This window comes from Oratosquilla oratoria, chromosome 35 (genome assembly GCF_046742065.1).
Source record: "Oratosquilla oratoria isolate Oo_2021 chromosome 35, ASM4674206v1, whole genome shotgun sequence".
NCBI classification, from domain to species: Eukaryota; Metazoa; Arthropoda; class Malacostraca; order Stomatopoda; family Squillidae; genus Oratosquilla; species Oratosquilla oratoria.
The window spans coordinates 14554773-14567075 of NC_134811.1; the positions used below are offsets into that span (position 1 = coordinate 14554773).

A 12303-nucleotide genomic window follows, 5' to 3' on the forward strand; every position below is an offset into this window, starting at 1 on the left:
AGGGACCAATGATGGATACCTGCTTATGGTGGTCCTGTAAGACGGACAGTAGTTCCTGCCCACTTTCAAAATCCTTCAACCTCTTACCTCCATCAAGAAGTGCAGTCCTGAGAGGCTGACACTCAGTCTCCAGATTGGACCCAAGATCTCACAGTATCAACTTGAACTGTGTGTCTTATGCCTTTTCACATATGGACAGTTGACAACCAGCAAGTCTTCCAGTTTTTCTACTACTTTCAGCCAGTGACATACAAATAATATCACACCAATTCCACAGGAAAAACGGGCTTACCAGAGTTGGTAACAGTAGTATGATCCACTGGAGGAATGTTGGCAATAGTTGTAGTTGCTCCTTGATAGATCTTCCAGTCCACCTCATCCTCTTCCTCCTCCGTCCACATATCACAAAGACCATTCTCAAGATTGCATCTGTTCAAATACATTTTTTTCTTTCATTGTTAGACCTTCTCTGGTAATCAATTATCAATACATTATTACTCTACCTTTTCTAGAATAGTACTGTAAATGGCAGGTTTTTCATAATATTTTTTTCTGAGTACCTTACTTTTTTATATATTAATAACTAATGAATAAATAAATTATCAAAGTAGTTTCATTATGAAATGGACATAGCAAAAGATTAATTAAATTACATAGATATTGGATGATCTGCAGTGAGAAAATTGTATTGTGTACCTTCCGGTAGCAATGTTTATGCATGTGAAGTTTACAACATACCTCTTCCATGATTGACAAAGCTCAGCAGTTTCATCAGAACGGTCATTGCAGTCATCGGCAAAATCACAGGTGTCGCCAGCATCAATGCAAGTGCCAATACGACATGTGAACTTATCACCAAGGTCCTCACAGGTTAAGCCTTCAGGAAGAACAAGAACAGTGATGATATAACTGAAAGGCATTACCCCCAGATGCATCTTATATTTCTCTGGCCCAAACTCATTTTTCTATACACTGAGTGACTTTTGGGCTGAACCAGTGGCTGTGTCCAGTTTCCTAGAAGTCAAAGGTCTCCTGCAAGAGATCAATAAATCAATCAATTACCCCTGATCTCTCTTGCAGATAACACATTATTTTTTCTTTAAGTGACTTATGATCCTGACCAGAGGCTGTTACTGATTTCCTGGAGGCCACAGGTCTTCTAAAAGAGAGACCAGGAACATCAGATAGATTGACCTCTTGCAGAAGACCTACAAGAGAATACTGGGGCAACAAACTGATTTATACAATGCACATTCACAGTTACATCCTTCAGTTATCTGGCACCTGAAACCAAGGCTCCTTTGGCCTTAGTACTCACCATAAGGAGGGTGCACTGGGGGAGCACATCCAACAAAAGCGACATCATCAATACTGGCAAGGCCCTCGAGTTTAAGACCACGTTGTGCCCTCACCACGACCTGTTCTCCTAGTAGGCGCCCAAGCCATACATTAGCCTGGTGGGGAGAAACACTGATCAACGAAATCTGTACAGGATTTAGTTTGCTTGTCAACCACATGCATTTGCACAGGTGTTATTCAATTATGTGACTACTTTCAAGGACTGGTCAAGAATGGCAATTCTTGAATTCTACGAAGGAAATGATCTAAAAGTAATGATATTACTTCACCCTTTACCAAATAGAATAAATCTTTATATTTTTTCTGGTTGTTGCCTAATGACCTTATTCACCAGTGGGAGGTATCCTTTGCTCAAAAGAGAGCGACATTTATCCTGATCTAACCTTTCATCATATTGTCCAACTTTTAGTAGTTTTCTGTCATCAGATTATTTGATTCAGCTATAGGGGCTAACTACTGCTTGTTGATAGGTTCATGAGCCACTTATTGGCTCAATTCAGCTGATAAAACTAAATATATTCAAACCTTTTCTTGAAGACATCTATGATATTTAAAGTCATATGTAGAAGCATTGCATACAGTTAATACTAATGCATTCAGAGGAAGGGTAAAATATATAATCAATTGTAAATAAAACACTGGTAGAAAGCTTTTTGCTGACCTTTTTCCATTGCTCTCCATGGTTGCCCTCAGTCTTCCAAACCTCTTTCTCAGGTCCTCCATATCGGTCTCTCTTGATGACACGCAGAGATCCTGTTTCAGGACCATCCAGCACATACCACAATGTCAGATGGCACTGAGTACTTGTTTCCCCTGGTTATGACAAGGAAGTTGGGGTTAGAAGATGTGGTAGGGAGATCTGGTAGAGAAATAACTAGACCTATACAAATATGAACAAGAGGAAGTATATATATATTTTTTCTATGTTTACATGTACAGAAGTGCAGACTCTAAGATCAGAATGTTCACAGCATTAAAACTAGCTACATATCTTTTCCTTATCTCTATTACCTATACAGTAATTCATCACATTTCTGTACTTACCAAGGAATGTAGAGGCAAGATCAGTGGAATCTTCTATCTCCTGATCTGTAGTTTCAGTATAGAGGTATCTGTTAAGCTGGCTGCTGTCGGTGTGGTCAAACAATGGCTTATATTGTTGGAAAAATGGATCCGTAGTATCAATACCCTGAGTCAACATCCACCTGAGGGAGAGATAATTATATTCATGATAATCTTCCCTTTCTAGATCTTGTAAATTTAATGTTCCTATTCAGTACACACATTACTAATGAGGGCACAGAGAGTGAGTGCCAATTACCCTATCCAACAACTCTTTTCAGTGGAATAGATAATGACATAGATGATCTCTTGGTCTGGAACAAGAGAAAGTTACAAGAGCATGGGAACAAATTATAAAAAACATATGTTAAAATGATGTCAAGAAACAGAGTTCTCCATACATATGCACCAACTCTTAGGATAGAATAGAAGTTGAAATAGCTCAAGTTAAGATCATATGCAAATTTAAAAGTAAGTATAATAGTTGAAGACAAGATCCTACGAATTCAATCCATTTTCTGTATATTGCAATTAGATAAATACAATCAGGTATATGATATGGCTTACTGCTCCAATTATATTTTACAAATTTTAATACTCGAATGTATATGAAACTGCACTGGTACAACTTTACTGAATATTCTATTTTTCTTGAGAGCCCCTACATTTACAACTAAATTCTGAATTACTTCAAAGAATATGGAATGGCTGAAATGCTGAAAAACTAAAATACAGAATGAATTTACTATGCCATAATGGATCCTAGCTAGAACACAGTTAATATTCTATGTTTCCCATAAAACCTAAATCTTCATTTCTTACGTATAGAGGACAGAAGTGTTTCTTGCTGACAGAGTCTCATATCTATGTGCATCAATGCTCCAACCACATAGGTCTCGACCCTCGAAGCTACATGAATCCATTGCTGTGAAAGTAAATGGGATATTATCAACAGTGCTTTTATTAGGTCTTGCTCAAAACTACATATTTACATATACCAAAAGCCCTGTTCCCCCTCATAAGGAGGGTGGTCAAATGAAAGCATACATCCACCCTACACTAATCCCACACCCATCCAAAAATCCATTTCATTATCCCTCCCATATTAGCTTCAAATGGGTGAAGGATCATCCTTGTCCACCACTACACTCCTTGGGTCAAAGGTAATACAGCAAGACTGAGCACCTCCACAGCAAGGCCCAACAGCTGAAGCTGTACGGTATCAATATTTGTTTTCTTGATTGTTGGGAACCATGCTGTAGAAGCATAGTAAAGTGTGGTTCTCAAGGACTGTTTGTACCCTGTAATAAGGGTTTCCTCCTACTTAACAAAGCTCATGCTTACTACTGATATCTACTAATCTTAGTATACTTTCTTGTTCATTCTTACTGTCAAGTCTTCAAAGGATAGATTGAAGGTCATGTGAAAATCAAAAGTAAGGCCAGGATTTTTGGATTCTTTTTCAATGGATGGATTTTGCTGTTCAATTTTACTATTGGATGTTTCTTTGATTCATGGTTGTCTGGAGTGAGCAATGTTACTGTTGCTTTCTATGAAAAGGCTTAATTTTTTCCCCTAAGTCTTTATTCTAGTTTGTCTCAGTAAGATGCAGCGTTTTTAGCTACTATTCTGTAATTGCTATGTTGGGTTATTACTGTGAGATAATCTACCCAGGTATGCACTTTGGTGTTATCACTAGTGTAAAGGTTGAACAATGCAGAAGACAGTACTGCTTCTTGAGGAATTCCATTAAACAGACTTTTAGTCTCAGAAATTTTGTTGTTTTGAGTTATTCTGCACTGTCTGCCACTGAAGAATTGTGTTAGCCATTTCCTATTTTTGTGGATGTCTGTTTCTAAGACTTTTTAGGAGAATATGTTTCTGGGAACTTTATCAAATGTCTTGTTTATCTTTATTGGCTCCATAATTGTTCTTTCTGGCAATATTCTTTTTTGTTAAATCTCTCAAGCACTTGTGTGATGTTTATGAGAAGGGCACTGGTGGAGTGGCCCTTCTTGAATCCATGTTGGTTTGGGGAGGTGGAAAGATTAATTGTTTTTTTCTACCATCAGTCTTTCCATCAGCTTGGATAAGATAGATAGTGAAATTAGTCTGTAGGATGTTAAATTATCTGGTGGGTTGTTTTATTTGAATAAAGGTATCACATATGCTTTTTTCCAAATTTATGGGATTTTGATGTAGGCTACATCCAGAAGTGATTTAAATGATCAATCAGGGCCTTTATTGCATTTGGGCCAAAGTATTTTGGATGGATTTTTGAGAATATATGAAAAGAGACTAGAAGCAGTAGACATGCTATACTCAGAAGAAATAAGAGGAAGAGGTGACTTAGTTGCAATGTTTAGGGCAATGAAGAAATTTGATAAAAATAACAGAGAAGATCTCTTGGTTTGAGATGAAAGGGTGTCACAAGAAAAAGTAAAAATGCATCAATTTATAGAGCAGGGTCAATGTAGAAGATGAACCCAACTATAGTTAATCATACAAGCCTAACATAGAACAAAGCAGATGCTTCATGCATTTCTTACTTGATGTACAAAGTATGTTCAATAAGTAATGGGACGCATTAAATATCATTCAATCAGAAAGTTACTTTACTGTGAAGTACACATACACATTGTCTATAAAATGACTAATTGGCACCTTTCTATGTTTTTAGGTTTGAGTGCAGCAGTGTATGTTGTGGAACCAGTTTGCTCATCCCATTTGCCAGTCTGTCAACATTTGACAAGATGCAGTAAAACATGAAGCAACGTTATACCATCAAATTTTGTGTTAGACTTAAGAAAAGCAAACATGAAGATTATGGAACATTATAGGAGGTATATGAGGGATGAACTGATGAGTTAAGCAAGTTTCTATTGGTGGTTTAAAAGATTTTCTGAAGGAAATGAACAGGTTAAGGATGAACCTAGATCTGGACCACCAAACAGCCGTGAGGAGGAAAACATTGAGGAAGTGTGAAGGTTAGTGATGCAATACCAATGAATAATTGTGAGGATGATATCTGAAGCTGTTGGTATTAGTGTTGGCTGAGTGGATACAGTTCTGACTAAGTCTGTGCCAAGTTTGTGTAAAAGATTTTCTCTGATGACAAGAGGCAGTTTTGTATGAAATGTTACACTGACTTTCTCTATAGGATAGCAGCTGATTCAGGTTTCCTGAATAAGGTAGTGACTTGCAACATGAGTTGGGTGTTCACCTATGACCCTGGGAGCAAATGTCAGAGTACCTAGTGGAAGCACATGTCATCTCCCAGGCCCAAGAAGGCAAATATGAGCAGATCGCAAGAGAAGACCATGGTCATTCTTTTCTTTGACTCCAAGGGGCTCATTCACATTGAATGGGTTCCTGAGGGTCAAAGCATCAATAGAGTATTACCTTAAAGTTCTGCAAAGGTTTATGGAGAAGATGAGGAAGAAAAGGCCACAACATTGGTGCAGTGGTGAGTGGTGGTTCTACCAGGACAATGTCCTATGCCACAGGTCAACACTAGTGACCATGCAGATGGTCAACATGGGAATGAAAGTGTTACAACACCCAGCCTACAGCCCTGACCTGACCCCTTGTGACATCTTCCTATTCCCATACATGAAAGGCAGTTTCAGGGAAGTCAGATTCCAGTCAACACAAGAGCTAAAAAGAGGCACTGGAAAATTACCTGAAGTGACACATGAAGAAGGACTTTGAGAAGATTGGGAGAGACGTCTGCAGAAATGTGTAGATACAAGAGGCCATTATTTTGAAGGAGACAAAGTTTCGAATGTTTATAAAAATAATAAATATCAATCCTGAAATTTCTTCATCACTTATTGAACATACCTTATACCACAAAGAATTACTTCAATATCTGCCTCTTATTATGCATTACCCCAACTCATTCCTTACATACAGTTATATGTATCCCAACTAGAATTAAGCTTACACTCCTCCATCTGCTCTACAAGAAAAAAATCTGGACTTACTGCATCCAATTTCATCTGACATATCACCAATAGGACACTCATTAACGAAGTTACACTTGCTGGTCAGGGGAAGGCAGGTATGATCACTGCATTCAATTTCACTTTGGCTGCAGCCTCCTGAAGGTGTGGTAGTTGTTATGTTGGAAAGTGGCAGGTCACCATCATAAAGTCTGCCAGAGGAAAGAGTCATAAATCTACAGAACAACATACATAAAGAGAATAAAAGAATAAGTGAGATGCAGATAAAATGTGCAGAACACATAAGGAGGAATCATCACTTATCATCAATGCCTTGGGTTTATTTTTACAAGAAACCCATGACTACAAGATAGCTGATAATGGTCCCCAAGTTCTCCTACACATTTCTCAAGAGAAGAAATATTACAATGTTGTCCATATTGTGTACATATAAGGCAATGTGGGATGATATGTACTACATGTAACATTTCAGTGCAGGATGATGATCCAAACATTGTTGGCAAAGGTGACTTTTGTATGCCTGAAGAACAGTTTTTCTAGATTTGTATCTGGGGTGGCTTGGAATAAAGCAGAACAGAACAAGAAGGGCTGAGTTGGATAAACACACAAAGAAAGTGACCTGGGAAAAAGCAAGATCAAAAGAGGGAAAAAAGAAAATAGGAAAATTCATATGTGAGAGGAAAGCAAAGTCATATATACTTAAAAAGAAAACTTCCACTATATATAGGTTACCTAAATCAGTGTCTAATGTGGTGGAGAAAGCTATACACATATGTTTGGGTTGAAGTGTGTAAATCTGTGTGGTATAAGTACCTAAAGTTAAGTTTTTATAGGGATTGAATGATAAAAATGGAGGAAATGTTTCTTCCAACATGAAATTCCAAATTAAGGTAACAGGAGGAAGGATGAGAGTACTATTGACCACAAAATCACAATAAACTCAACAGATTCTTTTCTTACACGAAGGTGGAATAACTCAACAGGTACAAGATGTCACACAATTCTATATGATTTTTTTTCAAAACCTTAATATGATTTGGTGAAAAGAGATATAAATCATTTCAACATACCTGCAACCTGGAGCCATTATGATGTCATCTATGGCAGTGCCTCCATCGACATCATACCTTGCAACACTCTCAAAGATGATTTGGAAGGGTGTATCAAAACTGCTTAGGTCAACACGTTCTTTCACCCACATATTACCTCCTTGTTTTGGGAAAGAGGCCAACATAGTTGTTGGACCATTCTGAGTGGTTCTGTGGGTTATGTCAGCCTCAGTTAATTATAAAAGGTACTGAATGAATTCTGATTAAACATTAACCATAAGATGAATATAACAGAATAACATGAATGGAAAAATAAGATACAATAAATGAAATTAAAACACAATGAATATCTGACTTTTAAAAAAAGATGTTTACCTACCTAGAGAGAATGCTAAGCTCAGCTACTTGAGAACCAAACATATGGCGATAGAAGACCATATAGCAATCTGGGTTAGGCTGGAGAGCCCTGCTTTTATACCAGGCCTTTTTGGTGTCCATTTGTGGCCTTGATGCATCCAAATACAAGTAGTGACCCACATGACTGAAATATGTGTGGTCCAAGTGTGGGCCAGCTCCTGTGGGTCATTAAATAAGTATAGTTGGTATAACTATCAAAGAGAAAGTGAAAAATAGAAAAGCAATAGAATCAGATGATTGATATTGAAAGAGAAGAGGAACTGGAGTGAATAGAGTACAGTATGTGAAAAATGATTGAAAGAAAGTATCAGGTTGGAAACAATGGGTTTGAAGACAAAAGAAGGAAGAAATGGATAACTAGTAACAGCTGTTGAAAGACTATATAAATATATATATATATGTATATGTATATATATATATATGTATATATATATGTATATGTATATGTATATACCTGTATATATATGTATTTATATAAATATATTCATATGTATATATATTTAGGGATGAAATGGGTGGGAGTGTTTTTATGCCTTTCCCTTTTTGGCTACCTCCCTTGGAAGGGGGAAAAAGCCTTGGTATATGTATGTATGTATGTATATATATGTATATATATATATATATATATATATATATATATATATATATATATATATATATATATATATATACAGTGAGTCCTCCTTATACAGCAATTCTTTATCCGGTAAATTCAGTTACGGTATTTGATAATTACTGTACTACCCTCGATTCTATTCACGGTAAGAAAAATTCACAGATACGTTATCCGCTAGACATTTTGAAGAGGAAAGAGCAGGGAGAAGGTACATCTGCCATATCCTATAATTACATTTTATAATGGGTTTGGTATATGGTAATTTAAATTTGCAATAAGGTTTTCAGGAATGCATATATACCATATAATGAGGACTTACATGATATTTATATGGCTTGTCAATGATACGATAAAAAATAAAACTATCATTCTTGAATTGTACAAGATGTTATTGTAGTACTCTGTGACATAGAGCAACATCAGTTATGTTGAAGGGTTCTAAGCCCCTTGTCATACATTCCTCCCTTATATCCTGCTCTCTAGGATATGACTACCTCATATAAAGAAGTCTAACATGATTTCACATAAGAAAACACAAGTAATTTCCCATCTTGATACATTCATCATCAATCAGTCTGGCATATTTTGGCATAGCAATCTGGACTGATTTACAGAGATGTAATCTAACACAAACTGTAAAAATAAGACATGCAACAAAGGTAGGATTATCTTGAAGTACACTGAATGGAGCAAAATATTATGCTTATACCACTATAAATCTATGCTAATGATAATTGTTTTGGCCTATATATTACACCTACAGTCATCTTTTGTCTATTTATTTGGGTTAATTCTACCCATAAACTACAATATACACCCTGTTTCACTTTCTCTAATACACAGAGCTTCTTTGTGGATGATGCAAAATTGTTGAAAAAAGTGACTGAAGAAGATTGTGAGTCGCTACAGAGTGATCTCAATAAAGTAGGGGAATGGAGTAGGAAGTGGGAGATGGAATTCAATATTAAGAAGTGTAGTATAATGGAATTTGGAAGAAGCAAAAAAAGAATAGTGGGATCATATAAATTGGGAGAGGAAGAAATAAAAAAAATAGAAAATGAGAAGGAACTTGGAGTCATTATTATGAATAATATGTCCCCTGAGAAACATATAAACAAAATTTTTGGAGAAACTTATAAGTTAATAAGAACAATCAAAGTGGCATTTACATACCTGGCTGAAGAAATGGTGAAGAAAATACTAGTCACTTTGATAAGACCAAGATTGGAATATGCAGCAATGATGTGGTCACCAAGTACCGTACAAAAAAAATGTATAAAAAACTTGAAAGAATACAAAGTGTAATTACAAAATTGGCACCAACACTCTCAGAACAATCATATGAAGAGAGACTAGCAAAACTTGAGCTACAGACATCAGAGCAACAAAGAGAGAAAGGAGACTTGATAATTCTTTATAGAATCATGAAAGGCATAGAAACTATTGATAGAGAGGATCTAGCAAAATGGAAGAGTAGAAATACAAGAGGACACGGAAAGAAAATCAAGAAAGACAGTTATGGAAGAGATCAGAAAAAGAACAGCTTTCCCCACAGAGTAATAGACATTTGGAACAAGTTAGATGAGAAAGTGGTGTGTGCAAAAACAATACACAAATCTAAAAACAGTCTAGATAAAATGAGATATGAAGATGGGACACCACGAGCATAGCTCCCTTTCCGTAAAATACAACTAGATAAATACAGGCGTGGATATTGCTTTTAATGTGCAACAGAATACCCCCACCTTTCTTGTGGTTTCTATCCTGATTAAGTTGTTTAAACCCTGTAATATTAAATTCAGCTTCAACTTCTTTACCTTTAACCATGTGTCAGTTATTCCTATCCTATCAACATTTTAACTTGTGATGTAGAACATGATTTTTAGAAACTTGTGATTATTTCTTTCTGACTTGTTATGATTCTCTACATTATTTCTCACATCATCAGTTTGTTCTTTATTGACATCTTGCTCTACACTGATTTTTGGCTTTTCATGGACATTTGGTCCCTCTCTGCCATTGTGATTTACACTGGCCATTTGTTGTTAGTTGACATTCCGTGTGGCACTAACATTTAATTCTTGGGTATCACCTTGTCCTACATATAAAATTTGTCCTCTGACATCACATCCTACATACATATATATATATACCAAGGATTTTTCACCCTTACAAGGGAGGTAGCCAAAAAAAAAAAGGCATAAAACCATTCCCACCCATTCTATCCCTAAATACACTCCACCCTCCCTCATATCTTAGCACCTCCTGGATGACGGGTCATCCCTGCACCTCGTCCACTGCCCTGGGTCAGAGGCAGTGTTGCAAGACACAGCACATCCACAGCAAGGCCGCTTCAGTAAATTGGCGACCCCCCCCTCTCCATCCCCCCATGCAGAAAAGGAGAAGACGGAGAGAAATCCCTTTGGACTATATCAAATTTTTCTCACACAAACTACCTCACCCCCCATCCCCCCACCCATTCCACCTCATGCATCACAGCATCATCCATATACAACCATTCTCCATTCACCCGTCTTCTGTCCTCTCCCGTCCTTCCTCAACAGACATTTTCCTTTTCCCCAAAGCCTCCTTCACCTCATCCATCCATCTCATCCTAGTATGCCCCCTCATGTTCACTCACTCTACATCTGCCTTCCATACTTCTTTTACTAGTCTTTCTTCACTCATTCTTTCCATGTGTCCAACCCATCCTAATACTCTTTCATCAACCCTATATCCCAACTCCCTTACCATCCCTGTTCTCCTCTTTAACTCAACATTTCTCACTCTATCCAGCCTAGTAACCCCCATCATACTTCTCAGACACCTCATCTCAAACACATTAAAACTCTTTCTCTCTTCCTCTTTTACTTTCCATGTTTCTGCCCCATACAGTGTTGTTGGCACAATCACTCCTTCATATAGTCTCCTATTAGCATCCATTCCCAAATGTCTATTCCTCATTACACTTTTTAATCCACCAAGGCTTTTACTTGCTTCTCTCAATCTACATTCTACCTCCACCTCCACTCCACCCTTTCCTGCCACATTTGCACCCAAGTATCTAAAACTATCCACTTCCTCCAGTCACTCTCCCTTAATGCTCACTTCCAGTCTGCTGCCACTTTCACCCCTTGTACATCTCATCACCTTACTTTTACCCACATTTATCTTCAATTTTCTTCTTACACACACTCTCCCAAACTTTGTCACCAACTTCCTCAATCCCTTCTCTGATCCTGCTACAAGCGCAGTGTCATCCACAAACAACAGCTGGCTCACCTCCCACTTTTCTCCATTTTCTTTAACCATCTCTAATCCATGACCCACCACCCTTGCATTTACCACTTGCACAACCCCATCCATGTATAAGTTGAACAGCCAGGGTGACATAGCACATCCCTGACGAAGTCCCACCTTTACCTCAAACTACTCACTCTCTCCATTTCTAATCCTGACACATGCTCTACTACTCTCGTAAAAACTCTTGACAGATCCTAGAAGCTTTCCTCCTATCCCATATATCTGCATAACCTCCCATAGTGCCTTCCTGTCTACCCTGTCATAAGCCTTTTCCAGATCCATAAAAGCCAAAAATAACATACTTACCTTTTCCTATAGCTTTCTCTCATATCTATCTTACCACAAAAATCTGATCTACACAACCTCTACCCATCCTAAATCCACATTGTTCCTCACCAATTACTCCCTCTCTTCCTCTCCTAATCCTCTCAATCAAGATCCTCCCATAAGCCTTCCCAACTACACTTATCAAGCTAATCCCTCTGAAACTACTACACTAACACTTGTCCCCTTTTCCCTTGTAAAGTGGAAC

The 12303-nt window shown here is 37.4% G+C and overlaps 1 protein-coding gene across 1 annotated transcript in view; it reads right to left on the bottom strand.

The window, feature by feature from the left end:
- Positions 1–12303, bottom strand: part of LOC143018552 (MAM and LDL-receptor class A domain-containing protein 2-like) — a 388685-nt gene that overhangs the window by 54917 nt on the left and 321465 nt on the right. The window contains exons 142-150 of the mRNA XM_076174014.1: positions 7815–8010; positions 7457–7645; positions 6408–6577; positions 3244–3346; positions 2404–2564; positions 2021–2172; positions 1319–1454; positions 739–877; positions 293–429 (exon numbers count right to left, since the gene is read on the bottom strand). Of these exons, the coding sequence (XP_076030129.1) occupies positions 293–429; positions 739–877; positions 1319–1454; positions 2021–2172; positions 2404–2564; positions 3244–3346; positions 6408–6577; positions 7457–7645; positions 7815–8010 (1383 nt within the window). The remainder of the gene's footprint in view (positions 1–292; positions 430–738; positions 878–1318; positions 1455–2020; positions 2173–2403; positions 2565–3243; positions 3347–6407; positions 6578–7456; positions 7646–7814; positions 8011–12303) is intronic.